At 41.7% G+C, this 27,392-nt stretch overlaps 1 protein-coding gene across 1 annotated transcript in view; it reads right to left on the bottom strand.

Annotated features, from left to right (window-relative positions):
* TCTN2 (tectonic family member 2) overlaps positions 1–27,392 on the bottom strand; it is a 168,821-nt gene that overhangs the window by 48,678 nt on the left and 92,751 nt on the right. The window contains exon 14 of the mRNA XM_053701818.1: positions 2,953–3,056. Coding sequence (XP_053557793.1) covers positions 2,953–3,056 — 104 coding nt within the window. The remainder of the gene's footprint in view (positions 1–2,952; positions 3,057–27,392) is intronic.

Raw genomic sequence — 27,392 nt, 5'->3', positions numbered from 1 at the left:
CTCTGTGCTGTTTGGCGTATTGTAAGTGGAATACTTTGTGGAATTTGCGTAGTAATGGCTTTCTTCTGGCGACTCGACCATGCAGCCTATCTTTCTTCAAGTGCCTCCTTATTGTGCATCTTGAAACAGCCACACCACATGTCCTGTATTTCACCTGAAGTTTTTTGTGGGTTTGTCTTTGCATCCCGAACAATTTTCATGGCAGTTGTGGCTGAAATTTTAGTTGGTCTACCTGACCGTGGTTTGGTTTCAACAGAACCCCTCATTTTCCACTTCATGATTAGAGTTTGAACACTGCTGATTTGCATTCTCAATTCCTTGGATATCTTTTTATATCCCTTTCCTGTTTTATACAGTTCAACTACCTTTTCCTGCAGATCCTTTGACAATTCTTTTGCTTTCCCCATGACTCAGAATCCAGAAACGTCAGTGCAGCACTGGATGAAAGAAGCAAGGGTCTGTCAGGAGTCCAGAAACTCATTGACCTTTTATACACACACACACTAATTACAAGAAAACAGATCACAGGTGAGGATGGTTACCTTTAATAGCCATTCAAACCCCTTTGTGTCAACTTGTGTGCATGTTATCAGGCCAAAATCACGGAGGTATGTAAACTTTTGATCAGGGTCATTTGGGTAGTTTCTGTTGTCATTATGATTTAAAAAGAGTAAACACAGTTAATTGATAATAAATGGCTTCAGCCAAACACTAACCATGAGTGAAAGAAAAGTTTTTGTGTTATCATTCATATTCTCTGAAAAATTGCCAAGAAATCATAAATTCTGCCAGGGTATGTAAACTTATGAGCACAACTGTATGTGTGTGTGTACATATGTATTTATATGTGTATATATGTATTTACAGTCATATATACACGTATAAACACATAAGTGTTCTCCACAGACAGCCGTGTGGCATTATGAAGCCAGATGAGGGCAGTGTAATATTTTCTAATGTTATATAATTTTCTGCTATCCAAATCTCAAATTAATTGCATAATTTAACCTTAATGTATTTAATGATAATCTGTGCAATACAAATTGAACATTTTTAATATTCGCTCATTTTAGCTTAATGCCAGCTAAAATATTAGACGGATGATCAGTAAAATTAGCTGGGTGGTGCACCCGCTAAAAAGGTCCTGGGGAGAACACTGACATATGTATACATTTATAGACACGCTATATATATATGTGCATTGGAGCCCTTTGCAGTCAAGTAGCTGAAAACATGTAAAATAATATTTATGCAATATTCATTAATGAAAATATTTTACATTCCTATGTTCTTCACATAGGGAACTATGTCCTAAGTATTTTTAAATATATATATATATATATATATATATATATATATATATATATATATATATATATATATTTATATATATATATATATATATATATATTTTATTTATATATATATATATATTTATATATATATATATATATATATATATATATATATATATATATTTGAAACGAAAAGAGAGAAATCAAAATGAAGGCGCACATATGGTGCAGACCCTTAAAACTATTTTATATGGAAAAAAAATAAGGAAAAGACAAGCAAAACCATAATAAATGTGCCAAGTAAAGTAAGGGATTACAGCACTCTTTTCCAAAATTCCAAATATTTCTCTGCATTCCAGTGCTAATGTATTTGTATAATGTACATGTGCAGCAAAACTCCTTCAAATACCCGAAGTGAAAACTAGATTCCAAGATTATGGCACCCATAATTTGAGGGAGGTGCATGAAATGTATCTAGTGTTTAATATCCCTTTAACAAAAGATACCAAGGCAACTAAGAAAATGTAATAATATAAGTGGAATTGAAAAGCCTCTTAAAATTGAATGCTGTATATCAGTGTTTCACAATTCCAGTCTTCAAGCAACCCTAATAGGCCAGAGTTTTAGTATGTCCATTCTTGTCAGTAGCTCAAATGCTGTGACAATCTAAACTGCACTCAGTCAGGGAAATAACTTAAATCTGGCCTGTTAATGTTCCTTCAGGACTGGAATTCGGAAACACTGCTCTATTTGAATTATGAAAAGTTAAATTTTTTTACTTTCATGTCCCTTAAAAAAACACAAGGTTGTTTTTTGAGATTGTCAATCAATGGTGAGTAAAACATGCCAGAGTCAAGATAATAAGACAAAAACGGCAATACTGTAGCTATATAAGAGCTCACATTACAGCAAGAGGAAGCAAAGTGAATGATAGCTGCCAAAATACCAAACCAAAGAGTACTGTTGCACTAAAAAGGGACATTAAACTAAAGATGTAATTCCCTATAATAAAATTAAAGGGGGAGAGATTATGTTGAGAGTGCTTTAAGGTGTGAATCCATGAACTTGATGATCCCCCTCCCAAAAATGGATCACAGTTCCTCTGACTCTAGTATTCCTAAAAAAAACTACTCAAAAAGAGGATGAGTTGTTATAAATTAGATCACAACAGGACAGAAGTTAAAGGACAGTAGATTTGCATAAACAACAAATGCATGGATAAAAAAACAATGCAATAGCACTTGGTCTAAACTCCAAATGAGTAGTAGATTTTTTTCTGAAAAAATTCAGTTATGTTTATTTCCACTCCCTCAGTGTCATGTGACAGCCATTAGCCAATCACAAATGCATATACATATATTCTGTGAATTCTTGCACATGCTCAGTCGGAGCTGGTGACTCAAAGTGTAAATATAAAAAGACTGTGCACATTTTGTTAATGGAGGTAAACTGGAAAGTTGTTTAAAATTCTGATCTATCTGTATCATGAAAGTTTAATTTGGACTTGACTGTACCTTTAAAGTGGCAACTTAGCTAGCAAGGATTTAATGTGTATATGCTTTGAAAGAATACAAAGACGTTTAATGCATGATAAGGTACATATAGGATAATACAACACAGAGTCAAATAGAGTGCACACAATTAATTCAGTACTCACATATAACAGGCACCCATTCACTCTGGTTGCTGAGATTAGAGTTCCCTTTTTTGGCTATGACTTTAGCTGTAACCAAAGACAGGAGTTTGGACGTAACATTCATCCTGTAACACAAAACATGAAAGGTTGCTAGAATAATTGTGAAGATTACAGCAAGTTTATAAAGTAATTATATATCACAGATTAATACCTAGTTATGCTGGTTCAGCCGGGAAAATGTCTGTTTAACAATATATGGGGAATAATACTGTTTTGTTTTTTTTAACAGTAAGCAGTCATGGAATCATATATATAATATGTATGTGTCTATTTGTAATGCTTTACACACACTCTCATTATGAACATTATGGGTTACAATCTAAATCTATTGCATATATAGTTGTTTTTAGCACTAAAAAACATAATTTATGCTTACCTGATAAATTTATTTCTCTTGTAGTGTATCCAGTCCACGGATCATCCATTACTTGTGGAATATTCTCCTTCCCAACAGGAAGTTGCAAGAGGATCACCCACAGCAGAGCTGCTATATAGCTCCTCCCCTCACTGCCATATCCAGTCATTCGACCGAAACAAGACGAGAAAGGAGAAACCATAGGGTGCAGTGGTGACTGTAGTTTAATTAAAATTTAGACCTGCCTTAAAAGGACAGGGCGGGCCGTGGACTGGATACACTACAAGAGAAATAAATTTATCAGTTAAGCATAAATTATGTTTTCTCTTGTTAAGTGTATCCAGTCCACGGATCATCCATTACTTGTGGGATACCAATACCAAAGCTAAAGTACACGGATGATGGGAGGGACAAGGCAGGAACTTAAACGGAAGGAACCACTGCCTGTAGAACCTTTCTCCCAAAAACATCCTCTGAAGAAGCAAAAGTATCAAATTTGTAAAATTTTGAAAAGGTGTGAAGCGAAGACCAAGTCGCAGCCTTGCAAATCTGTTCAACAGAGGCCTCATTTTTAAAGGCCCAGGTGGAAGCCACAGCTCTAGTAGAATGAGCTGTAATCCTTTCAGGGGGCTGCTGTCCAGCAGTCTCATAGGCTAAGCGTATTATGCTCCGAAGCCAAAAGGAGAGAGAGGTTGTTGAAGCTTTTTGACCTCTCCTCTGTCCAGAGTAAACTACAAACAGGGCAGATCTTTAGTAGCCTGTAAGTAAAACTTCAAGGCACGGACTACGTCCAGATTATGCAAAAGACGTTCCTTCTTTGAAGAAGGATTAGGACACAATGATGGAACAACAATCTCTTGATTGATATTCCTGTTAGAAACCACCTTAGGTAAAAACCCAGGTTTGGTACGCAGAACTACCTTGTCTGAATGAAAAATCAGATAAGGAGAATCACAATGTAAGGCAGATAACTCAGAGACTCTTCGAGCCGAGGAAATAGCCATCAAAAACAGAACTTTCCAAGATAAAAGTTTAATATCAATGGAATGAAGGGGTTCAAACGGAACTCCCTGAAGAACTTTAAGAACCAAGTTTAAGCTCCACGGGGGAGCAACAGTTTTAAACACAGGCTTAATCCTAACCAAAGCCTGACAAAATGCCTGGACGTCTGGAACTTCTGCCAGACGCTTGTGCAAAAGAATAGACAGAGCAGAGATCTGTCCTTTTAAAGAACTAGCTGATAAGCCTTTGTCCAAACCCTCTTGGAGAAAGGACAATATCCTAGGAATCCTAACCTTACTCCATGAGTAACTCTTGGATTCACACCAATAAAGATATTTACGCCATATCTTATGGTAGATTTTCCTGGTGACAGGCTTCCGAGCCTGTATTAAGGTATCAATGACTGACTCGGAGAAGCCACGCCTTGATAGAATCAAGCGTTCAATCTCCATGCAGTCAGTCTCGGAGAAATTAGATTTGGATGATTGAAAGGACCTTGTATTAGAAGGTCCTGCCTCAGAGGCAGAGTCCATGGTGGAAGAGATGACATGTCCACTAGGTCTGCATACCAGGTCCTGCGTGGCCACGCAGGCGCTATCAGAATCACCAATGCTCTCTCCTGTTTGATTTTGGCAAACAGTTGAGGGAGCAGAGGAAACGGTGGAAACACATAGGCCAGGTTGAAGAACCAAGGAGCTGCTAGAGCATCTATCAGCGTTGCTCCCGGGTCCCTGGACCTGGATCCGTAACAAGGAAGCTTGGCGTTCTGGCGAGACGCCATGAGATCCAACTCTGGTTTGCCCCAACGATGGACCAGTTGAGCAAACGCCTCCGGATGGAGTTCCCACTCCCCAGGATGAAAAGTCTGACGACTTAGAAAATCCGCCTCCCAGTTCTCTACGCCTGGGATGTGGATCGCTGACAGGTGGCAAGAGTGAGACTCTGCCCAGCGAATTATCTTTGAGACTTCTAACATCGCTAGGGAACTCCTGGTTCCCCCTTGATGGTTGATGTAAGCCACAGTCGTGATGTTGTCCGACTAAAATCTGATGAACCTCAGTGAGGCCAAGCTAGAAGAGCATTGAATATTGCTCTTAACTCCAGAATATTTATTGGGAGGAGTTTCTCCTCCTGAGTCCACGATCCCTGAGCCTTCAGGGAGTTCCAGACTGCGCCCCAACCTAGAAGGCTGGCATCTGTTGTTACAATCGTCCAATCTGGCCTGCGAAAGGTCATACCCTTGGACAGATGGACCCGAGAAAGCCACCAGAGAAGAGAATCTCTGGTCTCTTGATCCAGATTTAGTAGAGGGGACAAATCTGAGTAATCCCCATTCCACTGACTTAGCATGCATAATTGCAGCGGTCTGAGATGCAAGCGCGCAAATGGCACTATGTCCATTGCCGCTACCATTAAGCCGATTACTTCCATGCACTGAGCCACTGACGGGCGTGGAATGGAATGAAGGACACGGCAAGCATTTAGAAGTTTTGATAACCTGGACTCAGTCAGGTAAATTTTCATCTCTACAGAATCTATAAGAGTCCCTAGGAAGGAGACTCTTGTGAGTGGTGATAGAGAACTCTTTTCCACGTTCACTTTCCACCCATGCGACCTCAGAAATGCCAGAACTATCTCTGTATGAGATTTGGCAATATGAAAGCTTGACGCCTGTATCAGGATGTCGTCTAGATACGGAGCCACCGCTATGCCTCGCGGTCTTAGAACCGCCAGAAGTGAGCCCAGAACCTTTGTAAAAATTCTCGGGGCAGTGGCCAACCCGAAGGGAAGAGCTACAAATTGGTAATGCCTGTCTAGAAAGGCAAACCTTAGGAACCGATGATGATCTTTGTGAATCGGTATGTGAAGGTAGGCATCCTTTAAGTCCACTGTGGTCATGTACTGACCCTCTTGGATCATGGGTAGGATGGTCCGAATAGTTTCCATTTTGAATGATGGAACTCTGAGGAATTTGTTTAAGATCTTTAGATCCAAGATTGGTCTGAAGGTTCCCTCTTTCTTGGGAACCACAAACAGATTTGAATAAAATCCCTGTCCTTGTTCCGTCCGCGGAACTGGATGGATCACTCCCATTACTAGGAGGTCTTGCACACAGCTTAGGAATGCCTCTTTCTTTATCTGGTTTACTGATAACCTTGAAAGGTGAAATCTCCCTTGTGGAGGAGAAGCTTTGAAGTCCAGAAGATATCCCTGAGATATGATCTCCAACGCCCAGGGATCCTGAACATCTCTTGCCCACGCCTGGGCGAAGAGAGAAAGTCTGCCCCCCACTAGATCCGTTTCCGGATAGGGGGCCGTTCCTTCATGCTGTCTTGGGGGCAGCAGCAGGCTTTCTGGCCTGCTTGCCCTTGTTCCAGTACTGGTTAGGTTTCCAGGCCTGTCTGGAATGAGCAACAGTTCCCTCTTGTTTTGAAGCGGAGGAAGTTGATGCTGCTCCTGCCTTGAAATTTCGAAAGGCACAAAAATTAGACTGTTTGGCCTTTGATTTGGCCCTGTCCTGAGGAAGGGTATGACCCTTGCCTCCAGTAATGTCAGCAATAATTTCCTTCAAGCCAGGCCCGAATAAGGTTTGCCCCTTGAAAGGAATGTTGAGTAATTTAGACTTTGAAGTCACATCAGCTGACCAGGATTTAAGCCATAGCGCCCTACGCGCCTGGATGGCGAATCCGGAATTCTTAGCCGTTAGTTTAGTCAAATGAACAATGGCATCAGAAACAAATGAGTTAGCTAGCTTAAGCGTTCTAAGCTTGTCAATAATTTCATTCAATGGAGCTGTCTGGATGGCCTCTTCCAGGGCCTCAAACCAGAATGCCGCCGCAGCAGTGACAGGCGCAATGCATGCAAGGGGCTGTAAAATAAAACCTTGTTGAATAAACATTTTCTTAAGGTAACCCTCCAATCTTTTATCCATTGGATCTGAAAAAGCACAACTGTCCTTAACCGGGATAGTGGTACGCTTTGCTAAAGTAGAAACTGCTCCCTCCACCTTAGGGACCGTCTGCCATAAATCCCGTGTAGTGGCGTCTATTGGAAACATTTTTCTAAATATAGGAGGTGGGGAAAAAGGGCACACCGGGTCTATCCCACTCCTTGCTAATAATTTCTGTAAGCCTCTTAGGTATAGGAAAAACGTCAGTACACACCGGCACCGCATAGTATCTATCCAGCCTACACAATTTATCTGGAATTGCAACTGTGTTACAGTCATTCAGAGCAGCTAATACCTCCCCAAGCAATACACGGTGGTTCTCAAGCTTAAATTTAAAATTAGAAATCTCTGAATCAGGTTTCCCCGAGTCAGAGATGTCACCCACAGACTGAAGCTCTCCGTCCTCATGTTCTGCATACTGTGACGCAGTATCAGACATGGCTCTAACAGCATCTTAATTCAGGCAATCTAGATAATACCTCTGACAGGGTATTATTCATGATTGCAGCCATGTCCTGCAAGGTAATCGCTATGGGCGTCCCTGATGTAATTGGCGCCATATTAGCGTGCGTCCCCTGAGCGGGAGGCGAAGGGTCTGACACGTGGGGAGAGTTAGTCGGCATAACTTCCCCCTCGACAGAACCCTCTGGTGATAATTCTTTTATAGATAAAGACTGATCTTTACTGTTTAAGGTGAAATCAATACATTTAGTACACATTCTCCTATGGGGCTCCACCATGGCTTTCAAACATAATGAACAAGTAGGTTCCTCTGTGTCAGACATGTTTAAACAGACTAGCAATGAGAGTAGCAAGCTTGGAAAACACTTTAAAACAAGTTTACAAGCAATATAAAAAACGTTACTGCGCCTTTAAGAAACACAAATTTTCCCAAATTTTGAAATAACAGTGAAAAAATGCAGTTACACTAACGAAATTTTTTACAGTGAATGTAATAAGTTAGCAGAGCATTGCACCCACTTGCAAATGGATGATTAACCCCTTAATACCAAAAACGGAATAACAAATGACAAAAACGTTTTTTAAACAGTCACAAAAACTGCCACAGCTCTACTGTGGCTTTTTACCTCCCTCAATACGACTTTTTGAAGCCTTTTGAGCCCTTCAGAGAAGTCCTGCATCATGCAGGAAGAAGCTGGATGTCTGTGTCTGTAATTTTTGCTGTGCAAAAAAAATGCCAAAATAGGCCCCTCCCACTCATATTACAACAGTGGGAAGCCTCAGGGAACTGTTTCTAGGCAAAATTCAAGCCAGCCATGTGGAAAAAAACTAGGCCCCAATAAGTTTTATCACCAAACATATGTAAAAAACGATTAAACATGCCAGCAAACGTTTTAAAATACACTTTTATAAGAGTATGTATCTCTATAAATAAGCCTGATACCAGTCGCTATCACTGCATTTAAGGCTTTACTTACATTACTTCGGTACCAGCAGCATTTTCTAGCAAATTCCATCCCTAGAAAAATATTTTAACTGCACATACCTTATTACAGGAAAACCTGCACGCTATTCCCCTTCTGAAGTTACCTCACTCCTCAGAATATGTGAGAACAGCAAAGGATCTTAGTTACTTAGTCATAGAAATCGCAGGCAGATTCTTCTTCTAAATACTGCCTGAGATAAACAGTACACTCCGGTACCATTTAAAAATAACAAACTTTTGATTGAAGTAAACTAAGTATAAAACACCACAGTCCTCTTACGACCTCCATCTTAGTTGAGAGTTGCAAGAGAATGACTGGATATGGCAGTGAGGGGAGGAGCTATATAGCAGGTCTGCTGTGGGTGATCCTCTTGCAACTTCCTGTTGGGAAGGAGAATATCCCACAAGTAATGGATGATCCGTGGACTGGATACACTTAACAAGAGAAAGAAAGGTGGTTTTCATTATAGCCCAGATATTCTCATTTTTGATAATTAGGCAAATGACAAGGTACTATTTTCAAAGCTCCAATGTTACAACAATATATTCCAAGTAAAAATTTGGGAAAATGACAAATCCAGGAAACGTCCAAGCAATTGATTTAAAATTGTAAAAACTAAATTTATGCTTACCTGATAAATTTCTATCATGATGGTGAGAGTCCATGAGACATCACATGCTCTCCTTGAATCCCTCAGTTATGCATATGGACAAGTAGATGGAGGAAGACAAAAAAGCAGGAAAGACAAATGGGGGCAAGTGAAGTACAAAACAAGTACTGCTGCCAACTGTTTAAAAGAATCAGTGAGGCTCATGGACGCTCACATTCATGAATTAATTTAATTTATTAGGTAAGCATACATTTTGTTTTCTTTCATCAGATGATGAGAGCCAGTGACACATCAAATGTGGGATCTTATATCTGAGGAGTGAAGTGTCTATGAGACCACCATTTTTAAGGGCTACAAAACAGCTAAGGCAGGAATGTAACTTATTAGGCACTGCCAACCGCAGAACTTTTCTGCCAAAACACAACAAAAGTGATAACATTTCAAAAAGTATGTAAAGTAAATCAAGTATCTGCCTTACAAACATTCTATAGAAGCATCACTACAAAAGATCTAAGAAGTGACAAATGCTCTAGTGGAAATAGCAGTAATATGCCTTACATATTAAAGGCCTTAAATCAAGTGGCTAAGGTAAATACCATAGCTTTATGACCCTTGATAGGTCCAGAAAAAATAGATGAATAGGGAAGAAGCCTCTTTATATGTCCAGCTCCTAAGAATATATTGTACATTATACAATTTGTTTTATAATTCAGTATTTTTTCCTAGTACATTTCAAACACCTCCGGCATACTGACCAAGGGAGGAGCAATCTCCAAACACCTGTATCCATAAATGTACTATATAAGAACATTCCCACCAAACATGAACTGATCAGATTTATACAGGAATATTCTGTTCACACACCAGTTTTTGCTTATTATCTTTGTATGCTGTTCACTGAGCCACTTCTGGCATTTTAACTTTGCCAATAAAGATGGATTTTATTTGCATAAAGCTGGATCCTATCCTTCTTTGATTGCTTAACCGCACCAGTTTGGATCAGCTCAAAGCCCTTGTATATGAAGATTACCTGTTGTGAAACCCGGGTGAAGTAAGAGCACCGCCCCCTTACCGGAGATCCTGCTACGTCACAAACAGACATCGCAGTGCACCTGTGTTTAGCCTGAAGCGCTACTGGAGATTTTCCACTTTGCCGGTTGGTTTGGAGCAGACAGCCCACCGATCTGATTTCGGTTTGACCACGAAGGTCCCCCGGCTATTTTGAATTCCTGTCTGAGGTACTGCACGGCATATACAGATTCCGGGGGCGGCTAGGCTCCTTAAGGGTAAGTCCCGGACCCAACAGTATTTACCTGTATGCACCTTTTTGTTTTGCACTTACATATTGCATATTAGAAGAGGACTTCCTATATCTCTCTATATCACTTCATCTTCAGAGGAACCATATGCCACCTAAACAGTATTTTATAGTACAGTATAACTTATATAATGTTATACAGCGGTATCTTTTTTGGTATGTTTTATAGCATTATATCAAACTTCTGCCAGAATATCTACCAAGAGAACTCTCTCCCATTTGGCAAATATAATGTGATTTTCACGCAGTTAAGTTCCCAGACTTGTATATGAGTATCCAGAGTCCCATGTAGTAATCTATGTAATGAGTGGATTGGGGAGGGTTGGAGCACCACTAGCTGCTGATGCCTCAGTTTCCATCTGAGGCAGTTCTGGACTATTAGATAGGGCTATAATGAGGCTGCAGCCCCACAATATCTCGTATAAGCATGTGTGACGGTTATGAGGCTTGCTCCACTTCTCTCCTCCTCGTATTTTCTAGTTGGTAGCTCCAAGTTGAAATGTGTTAAAATTGTTACTTCAAAATAAGGGCGAGATTACATATGCGGCGTTGACCGCAAAAGCCGGCGATGCCAGTTTTTAGTATGGTATTGCTATCACATATACGGCGCCGCAAATAAATACGACATGTATATTTCAGCCTTCGCCCGCTAATTTTACTCCCATAAACTAACATAGTACCACGTTGCAAGTCCCCCCACATAGCAAAATATCTAATTAACCTATTAACTCCTAAACCGCCAACCACCCACAACACAATATACCTAATAAAGTGATTGACCCCTAAACCGCCATCCCTCACAACACAAACTACTTAATGTATTAACCGCTAAACCGCCATCCCCCCACAACACAATATACCTAATAAAGTGATTGACCCCTAAACCGCCATCCCTCACAACGCAAACGTGTTAAAATTGTTACTTCAAAATAATGGGGCGAGATTACATATGCGGCATTGCCCGCAAAAGCCGGCGACGCCAGTTTTTAGTCCGGTATTGCTATCACATATACGGCGCCGCAAATAAATACGACATGTGTATTTCAGCCTTCGCCCGCTAATTTTACTCCCATAAACTAACATAGTACCACGTCGCAAGTCCCCCCACATCGCAAAATATCTAATTAACCTATTAACTCCTAAACCGCCAACCACCCACAACACAATATACCTAATAAAGTGATTGACCCCTAAACCGCCATCCCTCACAACACAAACTACTTAATGTATTAACCCCTAAACCGCCATCCCCCCACAACGCAATAAACCTAATTACACTATTAACCCCTAAACCGCCACCCCCCACATTGCAATAAACCTAATTACACTAATAACCCCTCAACTACCATCCCCCCACATTGCAATAAACCTAATTATTCTATTAACTCCTAAACCGCCATCCCCCCACAACACAAATAACTAATTTAATCACTGAGCCCCATAACCTAACACTCCCTAAATTAACCCCAATTACATAAATAAAGAAGTTAGAATTAAAAAAAAAAACTTACTTAAAAAACAAAAACTTAAGATTCAATTAAAATAAATAAATCTAGAATTACAAAAAATAAAAAAGTCTAAAATTACAGAATAAAATAAACAAAATTATCTCCAAGCAGTCAGATTCAGAGAAATTAGATTTGTATGAAGGAAGGGTCCTTGAATGAGAAGATCCTTCCTCAATGGTAGTCTCCAAGGTGGCAGGGATGACATGTCCACCACATCGGCATACCAAATCCTGCAAGGCCACGCAGGAGCAATGAGGATCACTGATGCCTTCTCCTATTTGATTCAAGCAATGACCCGAGGAAGAAGAGCAAACGGGGGAAAAAGATATGTTAGGCTGAAGGACCAAGGAACTGCTAGAGCATCTATCAGTTCCGCCTGAGGATCCCTGGACCTTGACCCGTATCTCGGGAGCTTGGCATTCTGACGAGATGCCATGAGATCAAACTCCGGCCGACCCCATTTGAGAATCAGGTTGGAGACCCCCGGATGAAAGGTCTGCCTGCTCAGAAAGTCCGCCTCCCAGTTGTCCACCCCTGGGATGTGGATTGCTGACAGATGGCAAGAATGGGCCTCCGCCCACCGGATTATCTTGGCTACCTCTGTCATCGTTCCTCCCTGATGATTGATGTAAGCCACTGTCGTTATGTTGTCCGTCTGGAATCTGATGAACTGGGCCGAAGCCAACTGAGGCCAGGCCAGAAGAGCATTGAAGATCGCTCTCAGTTCCAGGATGTTTATAGGAAGAACAGACTCCACCGGAGTCCACACTCCCTAAGCCTTTAGAGGACCCCAGACAGCTCCCTACCCTAGAAGGCTGGCATCTGTTGTCACAATCATCCAGGATGGTCTGTGAAAGCATGTTCCCTGGGATAGATGATCCAGAGACAACCACCATTAAAGTCAATTCCTTGTCTCCTGCTCCAGGGTTATTCGAGGAGACAAGTCTGCATAATCTCCATTCCACAGCCTGAGCTTGTTTAACTGCAGAGGTCTGAGGTTAAACCGAGCAAACGGGATGATGTCCATTGCCGCCACCATCAGTCCATGCACTGGGCCACTGACGGCCAAGGATTGGACTGAAGGGCTCGACAGGCATCTAGAATCTTTGATTTCCTGACCTCTGTCAGAAAAATCCTCATAGATATAGAATCGATTACAGTTCCAAAGAAAAAGTCACCCTTGCTTTCGAGATTAAGGAACTTTTTTCCAGATTTACCTTCCACCCGACAGTTCTCAGGAAGGATATTACAATGTCGTATGGGACCTTGCTTGTTGACAAGATCGCGTCTGGATTAGAATATCGTCCAGATAAGGTGCCACTGCAATGCCCCGCGGTCTTAAAACTGCCAGCAGAGACCCCAGAACCTTTGTGAAAATTCTGAGTGCCGTGGCCAGTCCGAAAGGAAGAGCCACGAACTGAAAGTATCTGTCCAGAAAGGCAAACCTTAGGAACTTGTGATGATCTCTGTGGATAGGAACATGAAGATATGCATCCTTTAAGTCCACTGTCGTCATAAATTGACCCTCCTGAGTCAATGGAAGAAATGGTACGAATAGTTTCCATCTTGAACTCTGAGAAACTTGTTCAGACTCTTGAGGTCTAAACTAGGTCTGAAAGTTCCCTCCTTCTTGGGAACTACAAACAGATTTGAATAAAAACCCTGCCCGTGTTCCTGTACGGGAATGGGAATAATCACTCCCAGGGACCAGAGGTCTCTTACACAATGTAAGAACGCCTCTCTTTATCTGGTTTGCAGATAATCTTGAAAGAAGAAATCTTCCTCGAGGACATTTTTTGAACTCCAGTTTGTATCCCTGGGACACTATTTCTATAGCCCAGGGATCCTGAACGTCTCGCACGCAAGCCTGAACAAAGAAAGAAAGTCTGCCCCCCGGATTGGGGGCATGCCCTTCATGCTGTTTTGGAGTCAGCAGCAGGCTTCTTGGACTGTTTACCCTTGTTCCAAGGCTGGTTGGGTCTCCAAGTGGGCTTAGATTGCAAATAGTTTCCTTCCTGTCTAGAGGAGGAAGAGAAAGAATTTCCCTTGAAATTGCGAAAGGAACGAAAATTATTTTGTTGTCCTTTTTGCTTATTTCTCTTATCCTGAGGAAGGAGATGACCCTTACCTCTCGTGATGTCAGAGATAATTTCCTTCAAGCCAGGTCCAAACAAGGTCTTTCCCTTGTAAGGAATAGCTAGAAGCTTAGACTTAGATGAAACGTCCGCAGACCAAGGTTTTACCCATAAAGCTCTGCGGGCTAGAGAGAACCCTGAACTCTTAGCTGCTAATTTAGTAATTTGCAGAAAAGCATCCGTAATAAAAGCATTGGCTAACTTCAGAGCTTTAATCCTATCTTGGATCTTCTCCAAAGAAGTCTCAGACTTAAGAGAGCATCAAACCAATAAGCTGCCGCACTAGTGACAGTAGCAATGCATGCAGCCGGCTGCAACAGCAGACCCTGGTGAACATAAATCTTTTTAAGTAGACCCTCCAATTTCTTGTCCATGGGGTCTTTAAAGGCACAACTAGCCTCAATAGGAATAGTAGTTCGCTTGGCTAAGGTGGAAATAGCTTCTTCCATCTTAGGAACCATTTGCCAAGCTTCCTTGATAGTGTCAGCTATAGGAAACATCTTTCTGAAAATAGGAGACGGAGAGAAGGGAATACCTGGTCTCTCCCATTCCTTAGAAACAATCTCCGAAGCTCGCTTAGGAACTGTAAAAACATCTGAGAAAGTAGTAACTTTGAAATATTTGTCCAATTTACTCTCCTTCACAGGAGTGACTATTACTGTGGAATCACAGTCGTCTAAGGTAACCAATACCTCCTTGAGTAACAGACGGAGGTGTTCTAGTTTAAATCGGAAAGAGACAACCTCCGAATCAGTCAAAGGTTCTGAATCTGAAATCTCGCCATCTGATAAAACCTCTATACCCTCCATCTCAGTTCCCTGGGAGGGTACCTCTGAGACTGCTACCATGGCATCAGAAACCTCACTGATAACATGCTTGTCTTTCCTCTTGCGCTTGCCTTGAAGCATAGCAAAAGCAGACAACGCATCAGAAATTGTAGAAGACATAACCGCCGCTATGTCTTTTAAAGTAACTCCAGCAGGTGCTAGAGCAGAAGGGCAGGGCACTGCTGGTGGGGGCGTTAATTTTTGGGAGGCTTGGGGAGAAAGTTGCGGCATAAATTGACCCTCATCAGAAGATTCCTGGACAACATCTGCCTGAGAAGAGATTGGCTCAGTAAAAATGTTATCCCTAAAACTTACAGTCCATTCAATACATGTAGGACAGAAAGGGATCGGTGGTTCCACATTTGCATTCAGACACAAGGCACATGTAACATATTGCACACCCTCTTGATCCATCATTCAATACAATTTATCAAATAATCAACAGAAAAAAAAATGATAAATATTAGTACTATATTAGAACTATAACTGTCAGATTCCTTCCTTAAGCACAGCGGCTAGAAAACGGACTTCATAAAAGAACCTCTGCACCACAGCAATCTGCTGAGGTGCTCCTACCGTGCAAAATGACACTGGATCCCCTGCTTTCTGTATAGATCCGTTCAGTCACACTGCTCAATCCAGCTCACAATTCTGGACCGGACTTAACGTATCTGTACTAGAAGTACATGAAATTATATTACATGCCGCACTAGAACAGATAATCAAGTAGCCCAGCTAAATGTCGCACTAATCCTGTCAGGAAAACAGCGCTCTACTAAGTGGCGTGCAAATACAGGAAGTCCCGCCCATCGTGGGCGTAACCAAAGCCCAATGTCTCCTCTCCGGAAAAAACAACAAAGTGAAACCACCGGAGCCCTTACAAATAATACAACATATCTCCAGCCCCAGTGCCTGCTATATATCACTGCTCCAAAAAAAACTTTCACTTGAAAGTTGAAGAGAGTCCCCAACATAAAAAGGCTTCGTCATTAACCCCTTATGTTCCATAGTGCTATTTTTGAATAAAGTACTGAGTCTCCCTAGGTCCCAGAAAGGCAGCACTTACCTCAACCACTGCCTGGCAGGAAGGCAGTTCCCAAGCTTGAGAGGTCCTCTCCCTCACATTGGCCCGAGAAGGAAACAAATGCTGAGTTAGTGAGTACCTCAGACTGAAGGATATAGGGCAGCACAAATATGGGAGGCGCAGTGAGAATTATGTCCCACAGGTTCCCATTGCTCTAAAGCCACCAAAGCTCTACTGTAGAGACGGAAATGGAACCAGGCTACAACCCAGGACAAAGTAGCACACTCTGGCACTACTTTAAAATAACAAACTCTTGATTGAAGAATCTAAAACTAACACCTCACTTTACCTCTTCCTATCACTAACGTAGGCAAAGAGAATGACTGGAGCGGGAGGGAAGGGAGGAGCTATATATAACAGCTCTGCTGTGGTGCTCTTTGCCTCCTCCTGCTGACCAGGAGGTGTAATCCAACAAGTAAGGATGATGATCCGTGGACTCATAGTGTCATTAAAAAGAAAAACTAACACTAAAAAAACCTAAGCTACCCATTACCCCTAAAGGAGCATTTGTATGGGCATCGCCCTTAAAAGGGCAATCAGCTCTTTTGCAGCCCATTAAAAAAAAAATCCCTAATCTAAAAAAAACAAACCCACCCCAATTTTTTTTTAAAAAAAAGTAAATTTTGGGTTACCTGATAAATTGATTTCTTCTATGATATGACGAGTCCACGGATTCATCCTTTACTTGTGGGATATTATCCTCCTGCTAACAGGAAGTGCCAAAGAGCACCACAGCAGAGCTGTCTATATAGCTCCACCGTTGACTCCACCCCCCAGTCATTCGACCGAAGGTATAGGAAGAAAAAGGAGAAACTAAAAGGTGCAGAGGTGACTGAAGTTTTAAATAAAAAAATATAATCTGTCTTAAAATGACAGGGCGGGCCGTGGACTCATCGTATCATAGAAGAAATCAATTTATCAGGTAAGCATAAATTTACTTTTCTTCTATAAGATACGACGAGTCCACGGATTCATCCTTTACTTGTGGGATACAATACCAAAGCTACAGGACACGGATGAACGGGAGGGACAAGACAGATGCCTAAACAGAAGGCAACACTGCTTGAAGAACTTTTCTCCCAAAAATAGCCTCCGAAGAAGCAAAAGTATCAAATTTGGAAAATTTGGAAAAGGTATGAAGAGAAGACCAAGTCGCAGCCTTACAAATCTGTTCAACAGAAGCATCGTTTTTAAAAGCCCATGTGGAAGCCACTGCTCTAGTAGAGTGAGCTGTAATCCTTTCAGGAGGCTGCTGTCCAGCAGTCTTGTATGCCAACCGGATGATGCTTTTCAGCCAAAAAGAAAGAGAGGTAGCCGTAGCTTTTTGACCTCTACGTGTTCCAGAATAGACAACAAACAGAGAAGATGTTTGACGGAAATCTTTGGTTGCTTGCAAGTAAAACTTCAAAGCACGAACCACGTCCAAGTTGTATAACAGACGCTCCTTCTTAGAAGAAGGGTTAGGACACAGAGAAGGAACAACAATTTCCTGATTAATATTCTTATTAGTAACAACCTTAGGAAGGAATCCAGGTTTGGTACGCAAAACCACCTTATCGGAATGGAAAACAAGATAAGGCGAGTCGCATTGCAATGCAGATAGTTCAGAAACTCTTTGAGCCGAAGAGATAGCAACTAAAAACAGAACTTTCCAAGATAGAAGCTTAATATCTATGGAATGCATAGGTTCAAACAGAACCCCTTGAAGAACCTTAAGAACTAAATTCAAACTCCATGGCGGAGCAACAGGTTTAAACACAGGCTTGATTCTAACTAAAGCCTGACAAAACGACTGAACGTCTGGAACATCAGCCAGACGCTTGTGCAGTAAAATTGCTAAAGCAGATATCTGTCCCTTTAAGGAACTAGCTGATAACCCCTTCTCCAATCCTTCTTGGAGAAAGGACAAAATCCTAAGAATCCTGATCTTACTCAATGACTAGCCTTTGGATTCGCACCAATAAAGATATTTACGCCATATCTTATGGTAAATTTTCCTAGTGAGAGGCTTTCGAGCCTGAATCAAGGTATCTATGACCGACTCAGAGAATCCCTGCTTAGATAAAATCAAGCGTTCAATCTCCAGGCAGTCAGCCGCAGAGAAACTAGATTTGGATGCTGGAACGGACCTTGAATGAGAAGGTCCTGTCTCAGTGGCAGTTTCCACGGTGGCAGGGATGACATTTCCACCAGGTCTGCATACCAAGTCCTGCGTGGCCACGCAGGTGCTATCAAAATTACCGAAGCCCTCTCCTGTTTGATTCTGGCAATCAGACGAGGAAGGAGAGGAAAAGGAGGAAACACATAAGCCAGGTTGAACGACCAAGGTACTGCTAGAGCATCTATCATTAATGCTTGGGGATCCCTCGATCTGGACCCGTAACAAGGAAGTTTGGCATTCTGACGAGATGCCATCAGATCCAATTTTGGTGTGCCCCATTGATGAGTCAATTGTGCAAACACCTCCGGATGGAGCTCCCACTCCCCCGGATGAAAAGTCTGTTGACTTAGAAAATCTGCTTCCCAGTTCTCCACACCTGGGATATAGATTGCAAGAGTGAGTCTCTGCCCATCAAATTATTTTGGAAACCTCTATCGTCGCTAGAGAACTCTTTGTTCCCCCTTGATGATTGATATATGCTACCGTCGTGATATTGTCCGACTGGAATCTGAAGCGCGTTGAATATCGCTCTCAGTTCTAGAATATTTATTGGAAGGAAAGCCTCTTCCTGAGTCAACACACCCTGTGCCTTCAGGGAATTCAAGACTGCACCCCAGCCCAATAGGCTGGCGTCTGTCGTCACTATGACCCATGCTGTCCTGCGGAAACACATTCCCTGGGACAGATGATCCTGCGACAACCACCAAAGAAGAGAGTCTCTGGTCTCTTGATCCAGATTTATCTGAGGAGATAAATTTGCATAGTCCCCATTCCACTGTCTGAGCATGCATAGTTGCAGTGGTCTGAGATGCAAGCGAGCAAACGGAACTATGTCCATTGCCGCTACCATTAATCCAATTACCTCCATACACTGAGGGCCGAGGAATGGAATGAAGAGCTCGGCAGGAGGTTAAGATCTTTGATTTTCTGACCTCCGTCAGAAAAATTTTCATGTCTACCGAGTCTATCAGAGTTCCCAGGAATGGAACTCTTGTGAGAGGGACAAATTAACTCTTCTTTATGTTCACCTTCCACCCGTGAGATCTTAGAAAAGCCAACACGATGTTCATGTGAGATTTGGTCAGATGATAAGTTGACACCTGAATCAAGATATCGTCCAGATAGGGCGCCACTGCTATGCCCCGCGGCCTTAGAACCGCCAGAAGGGACCCTAGCACCTTTGTGAAAATTCTGGGAGCTGTGGCCAACCCGAAAGGAAGAGTCACAAACTGGTAATGCTTGTCCAGGAAGGCGAACCTGAGGAACTGGTGATGATCTTTGTGGATAGGAATGTGAAGATACGCATCCTTCAAATCCACGGTGGTCATATATTGATCCTCCTGGATCATTAGTAAAATTGTCCGAATGGTCTCCATCTTGAAGGATGGGACTCTGAGAAATTTGTTTAGGATCTTGAGATCTAAAATCGGTCTGAAGGTTCCTTCTTTTTTCGGAACCACGATCAGATTGGAGTAAAACCCCTGCCCCTGTTCTGCTTTTGGAACTGGGCAGATTACCCCCATAGTATATAGGTCTTCTACACAGCATAAGAACGCCTCTCTTTTTGTCTTGTTTACAGACAACCGTGAAAGATGAAATCTCCCCCTTGGAGGAGAATCTGAATTCTAGAAGATACCCCTGGGTCACAATTTCTAATGCCCAGGAATCCTGAACGTCTCTTGCCCAAGCCTGAGCGAAGAGAGAAAGTCTGCCCCCCACTAGATCCGGTCCCGGATCGGGAACTGCCCCTTCATGCTGTCTTGGTAGCAGCAGCGGCTTCTTGGCCTGTTCACCTTTATTCAAGGTCTGGTTAGGTCTCCAGACTGACTTGGATTGAGCAAAATTCCCCTGCTGCTTTGTGGCAGGGGAGGAGATAGAGGGACCAACTTTGAAGTTTCGAAAGGAACGAAAATTATTTTGTTTGGCCCTCATTCTATTTGTCTTATCCTGAGAAAGGGCATGGCCTTTTCCTCCAGTAATGTTGGAAATGATCTCCTTCAGTTCAGGCCCGAATAGGGTCTTACCCTTGAAAGGAATAGCTAATAGCTTAGATTTTGATGACACATCAGCAGACCAGGACTTAAGCCATAACGCTCTACAATGGCAAAACCTGAATTCTTCGCCGCTAATTTAGCCAGTTGTAATAAAAGAATTAGCTAGCTTGAGAGCCTTAATTCTTTTTTTTTTTTCTTCAATTTTTATTGAGGAAACATTAAATGCATACAATAAATATGGCAAAAATATCACTTCAAATATTCATATCACACTTGACTTGAACAGTAATGTTTATAGTCCTCATTTTCAATTCCCCTTAGTTCAGTTTGTTAGGTCTCTTTTGGACCATTATTGTTATGGTAAATCAAGTCCAGGGGGTAAGCTTAGAACAAAAACAAAGAAAAACATAAAAAGAAAAGGTTGCATCCAATACAAAACATCACAATGAAACAGAATAAGTTGCATCAAAATAAGTTTCATCAAGGGTGCAATAACCGGAATCGTACACACGAACAGCCTGCAATTCACAAAAATAAACCTCTGAAAAGATGTGATTATATTAAAGAGACATATAATCGCTCCTTATGTAATCCCTGAGTGCTATTTCCAAATATATAGAAGTATTCTTGTGCTGCAATATGTATAATTAGACGCACTGCGTTATATTTTACTTTTTACTTATATGCAGCTCTCACCTCCATTTTAGAAGTATAATTATAGTTAGAATCCCGCCCGTGACCCGGCCGCTGGTCACGAGAAGGCTCCACCATTTGCTTCCTCCCTTAATTTAAGAGCCTTAACTCTAGGAAATAGAGACCTCTATAATGTAACTACTGTATAGGATGCCTCCTCAGAGATTCCCCACTAACCTCCTCAGAAGCCAATCCAATATGTGATGTGACAAGTATAAGGGTAATTCATAAAGAGGACTAAGGGATGCTGATACAGAGACATGAGAGCTATTATATTTGTTATGTGCTGCCCATAGAAGCAGGCCCTTATCAATCTTGCTCTCTTTTTGAGGAAATATAGAAACCAAATACATAACCTGGCCCCGCAGTACATTAACACCAATAAAACACAGCGCTATTTTAACCATGTTAAAAGAAGTACGCATATACAAACAGGGTATAACATCATACATTTGCATAACAGAGTTTTAGAAAAATATACATGTAATTAGAAACATGCTACAACATCAGGCGTTTGCTGAAAATAAACTTTAGTAAGAAAAACACGAATATAGGAACTGGTTATATAAACAAGTAGTTACATAGGGCAAGGTCCTGTTTGTCTACGTTATTTCCAGTCCCGCTTCAGAAGCTCTAAGCAATTCTCCTAATTTTGCCCATCTGTCCGGAGCCCCTTCAGTGAAATCGGGACGGACGATTGTCCACAGCAAAGGAAACACACTCACTCCATGCAATGGAACATTTGCCAACAAAGTTTGAGACCAGAGGACACCAGGGGGAGCCCGAGAGTCCCCGCCAAGCTCCCAGATCAGCTCCGCATTTAGTCCAGTCTTGAACAGCGACTCATTCCCATACATTTGGTCAACGTGCTTTACAAGTAGGTGCTTAGTTGTGAATTGTCCCACTCTCTCAGGAGGCCGATACTTAGGTGGTATTAAGGTTTTGAAAGTTGAAGTGCCAGTCATATTTTTGGGTTTTGGACTAGCCGGAGAGTGTTGTGCTGGCTCCCTTTGGGTTAGATTTAATGTGTGGAGCAATGATGAATTTTTATGCACATGCTTCAGCTGCAGGGAGGGCTCCACGGGGGCGCCCATTACCGCGGCACCAACTCCTTGCGTAGCCACATCCGAGTCTCCCTCCGTACTCTTCCCTGTGCTGTGTGTCTGCTGTTTATCCATTAGGCAGCCCCAGGTGTCCCCCCGGAACAAATTCATCAGGCATGCTCCATTTTTACAAAAATGCTATCCATGCGAGTCGTTAGATCGTGTGCTCTCTCAGCCGCCATATTTTATTTTGTAAGAGGGTAGTTATTAGTCCTGGGTCCTCTGTTGAAGTTAATGATTCTTAGCCAGAGTTCTCTTTAGAGGTGTCCAAGATGTTAGTATGCTGCTTGTGATCTCGACCCCGGCAAATTACCTCGGATTACCGAGGGGGGAAACGCTGCCTGCAATGAGCCGCCGCTCCAGGCCTTATTTGTCCAATCTCGTGATCCGGCGTCACAAATACAGCAAGTGGCTTTAAATATTGTTTTAATGTCGAGTATCTCCGTGATAGTTTGATGTTCTTGCTGTAAAAGGTTTCCCGCGTTGGCGGATTTAGGATTATCAGCCGGAGCTCTAAGAATTTGCGGCCATTCCAGACCGCTGTTAGGACACACCCCCCTGAGAGCCTTAATTCTATCTAAAATATCATCCAACGGGGTCTCAACCTTAAGAGCCTCCTCTAGAGCCTCGAACCAAAAAGCAGCTGCAGTAGTTACAGGAACAATGCACGCTATAGGTTGCAGAAGAAAACCCTGATGAATAAATATTTTCTTTAGAAGACCCTCTAATTTTTTATCCATAGGATCTTTGAAAGCACAACTGTCCTCAATAGGTATAGTTGTACGCTTAGCTAGAGTAGAAATAGCTCCCTCCACCTTAGGGACCGTCTGCCACGAATCCCGAATGGTGTCAGATATGGGAAACATTTTCTTAAAAGTAGGAGGGGGAGAGAACGGAATGCCTGGTTTATCCCATTCCTTAGTAACAATGTCCGAAATCCTCTTAGGAACCTCTATATATCTATCCATTTTACACAATTTCTCTGGTGGAATTACAATAGGGTCACAATCATCCAGTCGCTAAAATCTCCCTGAGCAACAAGCTTAAACTTAAAAGCCGTCATATCTGAGTCTGTTTGAATGAACATCTTTCCTAAATCAGAAAGCTCGCCCTCAGACAGCAATTCCCCCACCCCCAATTCAGAGCATTGTGAGGGTACATCGGAGATAGCTAATAAAGCGTCAGAGGGCTCAGCATTTACTCTCATACCGGACCTACTGTGCTTCCCCTGCAAACCAGGCAGTTTAGATAATACCTCTGTGAGGGTAGTAGACATAACTGCGGCCATATCTTGCAGGGTGAAAGAATTAGACGCACTAGAAGTACTTGGCGTCACTTGTGCGGGCGTTAAAGGTTGTGACACTTGGGGAGAAGTAGATGGCATAACCCGATTCTCTTCTGACTGAAAATCATCCTGAGACATACTTTTATCAGCTAAAATATGTTCTTTGCAATGTAAGGCCCTTTCAGTACATGAGGGACACATTTTAAGTGGGGGTTCCACAATGGCTTCTAAACACATGGAACATTGGCTTTCTTCAATGTCAGACATGTTAAACAGGCTAGTAATGACCACAAACAGGCTTGAAAACACTTATAACAATCTGAAAAAACGGTACTGCGCCTTTAAGAGAAAAAAAGCATACAATTTTTCTAAAACTGCTTGAAAACAATAAAATTATCCCAATTTTATGATAGTAGCATCCCAATTTTGCAGCTAAGTTTGCCCCACAAGGAAAGGAATACTTTACCCTTACCAGAAAAAAACGGAAAAATTATAAAACGTTTATTTCAATAAAAAGCACCCCCTGCACCTCACCACAGCCCTGCTGTGGCACCTACCTGCCCTCAGGGGTCTGTAAAACCGGGTTAAATTTTTGATTTGGCCCAATACAGCTCACAAAGGCCCACAGGATTTGGAGCTTGCTGCTTGCCTGAGAAAAACAACTGCGCAACTGAGGCGCGAAAATAGGCCCCGTCCATCTCACTTGATGTCTCACAGCCTAAATTAACCGCACCAGAGCGGTCTAAAACATAGCCATGTGGGTTCATATACCCATAAATGAAGCCATGTGTACCCTTCTCAATAAAGCAGAAAAACGACTCATTTAAAAACGTTATTCTGCACTCCCAGACATGTAAACGTTTGCCCACAAACATTCTAACATCAGTGTCAACCATTTTTTTATAGCCCATATATGCAAGCTCAGTAATAACCCTCTTTATAATTTAGGATTACTGCTTACCCTCTCCCTCATGGGGATACTGTCAGCCAATTCTGAAATAACAGACTCTCCAGAAAAAAATGACTGAACATACCTCACTGCTTATAGCATGAAAAACGTTCCTCACACTGAAGTTTCTTAAGTACTCCTCAGCCATTCTGTGGGAACTGCACTGGATCTTAATAACAACTGCTAAGATCATCAGCCTCCAGGCAGAAGTCTTCATCAATCTACTGCCTGAGGGAAAATAGTACACACCGGTACCATATAAAATAAAAAACTCTTGCTTGAAGAAAATAAAAACTAACATTATATCACCTCTTTCACTTTACCCTTCCTAGTACTTAGAGTAGGCAAAGAGAATGACTGGGGGGTGGAGTCAAGGGAGGAGCTATATAGACAGCTCTGCTGTGGTGCTCTTTGCCACTTCCTGTTAGCAGGAGGATAATATCCCACAAGTAAAGGATGAATCCGTGGACTCGTCGTATCTTATAGAAGAAAAGGCCTAAATCTAACCCCCAAATAGATATTAACCGTGCCTGAAGTCCGGCTGAGAAGGTCTTTTTCCAGGGGGAGACATCTTCATCCAGCGCGGGGACCTCTTCTATCTTCATGCAGGGCGAAGGCGGCGCAGAGCGGAGGTGGGCGTGGAGCAAGAACCCCGGCCGCGGAGACATCCAGCATGGAGGATCCTCTTCATGCAATCACCGCCGCACATTGAAGATTGAATGTAAGGTACCCGTTTTATATTTGGGCTACCTTGCATTCCTATTGGCTGAAATTTTCAAATCAGCGTATAGGATGAGAGCTACTGAAATCCTATTGGCTGTTCAAATCATTTTTACTGTTAGGAGCGACTTAATATTTTTTTTTTTTTAGGTAAAAGAGCTATTGTTGAGCTGTTTAACTTAGGGCAATACCCTACAAAAGGCCCTTTTAAGGGCTATTGGTAGTTTAATGTTAGATTAGGGTGTGTTTTTTATTTTTTGGGAGGAGGGATATTTTTTTAGGGGTATTAGGTTTAAATTTTTGATACTTTTGTTTATTTTTTTCTGTAATTTTAGACTTAGTTTTTGTAATTTTAGATGTATTTATTTATTTGAATTGAATCTTAGGTATTGTGTTTTATGTAATGTTAGGGTTTTTTATTTAAATTTAAATTTAGTATTTTTTATTTTATGTAATTGGGGTTAATTTAGGGGGTGTTAGATTATGGGGCTTGGTGATTAAATTAGTTATTTGCGTTATGGGGGGATGGTGGTTTAGGAGTTAATAGGTTAATTAGGTTAATTGCGATGTGGGGGGAAGGCGGGTTTAGGGGTTAATAGTTTAATTAGGTTTGTTGCGCTGTGGGGGGATGGCAGTTTAGGGGTTAATAGTGTAATTAGATACTTTGCGATGTGGGGAGATGGGAATTAGGGCTTAATACATGTATTAGGTAGATTGCGATGTGGGTGAATGGCAGTTTTATTATTAGTTGCGATGTGGGGGGGTGGCGGGTATAGGGGTTTTGACGTGTTGGGTTTATTTTTGGGAGTCGTATTAGACTTTTACGGCTGATGTAAAAAAAAATCTTGGGCGCCGGCAGTTTCCAAACTGCCGTAAGTCACTGGCGACTCCAGAAATGTGTATTTACGCACATTTCTGGACATCGCCAGTTTATCCGACTTACAGCAGGTTATGAACTGCCGGCACCGTATATGTGATTCCCTGATGTGCAAGGTGAATTTACAGGCCTAGCAGGTTTAAGCAGTTGCGCTGAAACCTACACCGTATATGTAATGTCGCCCCAAGTATTAATATTTGGCAGCCCCAATCCACCTGATAATACTGGGGCTTGGAGAATTGTGAAAACAACCCTAACTGCAGGATTGTCATACAAAGTGGTTGATTAAATGTTACAACTTTTCTATTATTTTAATTGGTACCTGTAAGGGAAGACAACAAAACACATATGTGATTTTTGAAAGAATTGACATTTTAACCGTAGATATCCGCTCCATCCAAGAAATCTTATACATAAACCAGGAAAATAAGAATCTGGAAAAATCTGTACCACCGAGTTTACTTTCACTTGGATAGTTTGTTTTAGATCATGAGATAGAAAGATCTGCAGGTCTTTAATGCCTTAATCAGACCACTTAAAGGAATAAGCTAAACGTAAAGTATATTGAGAACATAGGCTTCTGTTTTATTCACATTAATCTTGTAGTACAAGAGGCGTCCAAAATAGACGTGGGTGAGAACTTTAAGGGCTAGTCAAAAATACAGTGAGGTCATCTGCAAACAGAGCAAGTTTCCGGAGGGTGTCATGGATCAGAAGGCCTTCTATATTAACATTCCAACCAACGGATATCTAATGCCAGTGGCTCTATTACTAAGGCAAACAATAGCGTTGAAAGAAGATATCCCGGTCTTGTGACATTTCTAATGGGAATGGGTGCTGAACAAAAACCTACTCCCTTCACCCTCGCTGCTGGAGAAGAGTAAAGGGCTTTATTTGCTGTAATTAATTATTAAAATGGGTCAAATCCTCAAACATATATTCCCATCTCACCCTGTCAAATGCTTTTTTTTCAAGGGACAGGGAGAGAGTGGGGATGTGCATATCAGCAGCTTCTGTAAAAATGTTTAAAAGATGCCTTGCATGTTTGAAGCCTTGCCTTTGGAGAATGAAACCAAGCTAATCAGAACGTACAATTTTGGTAAGAATTGGGTCTAGCTTGGTTACTAATATTTTTGCATACAACTTTACATCAATATTAATTAGGGATATGGTTCTAAATTTTGACATTGGTAATTATCTTTACCTGAATTTGAAATTGTGAGATTGTACCTTCCAGAAATCAATCTTTAAAATATCCTTTACTGAAGGCATCATTAAAGAAACGAACAAGCAAAGGAGCCAAAAATGCTAAAATTTTCTTATAAAATAGCAAAGGGAACCATCTGGGCCTGGGGTTTTGCCCCTATGTTAGACCCTTTATT

Source organism: Bombina bombina, chromosome 2 (genome assembly GCF_027579735.1).
Source record: "Bombina bombina isolate aBomBom1 chromosome 2, aBomBom1.pri, whole genome shotgun sequence".
Lineage (NCBI taxonomy): Eukaryota > Metazoa > Chordata > Amphibia > Anura > Bombinatoridae > Bombina > Bombina bombina.
This window is presented reverse-complemented; position numbering and strand designations above follow the sequence as displayed.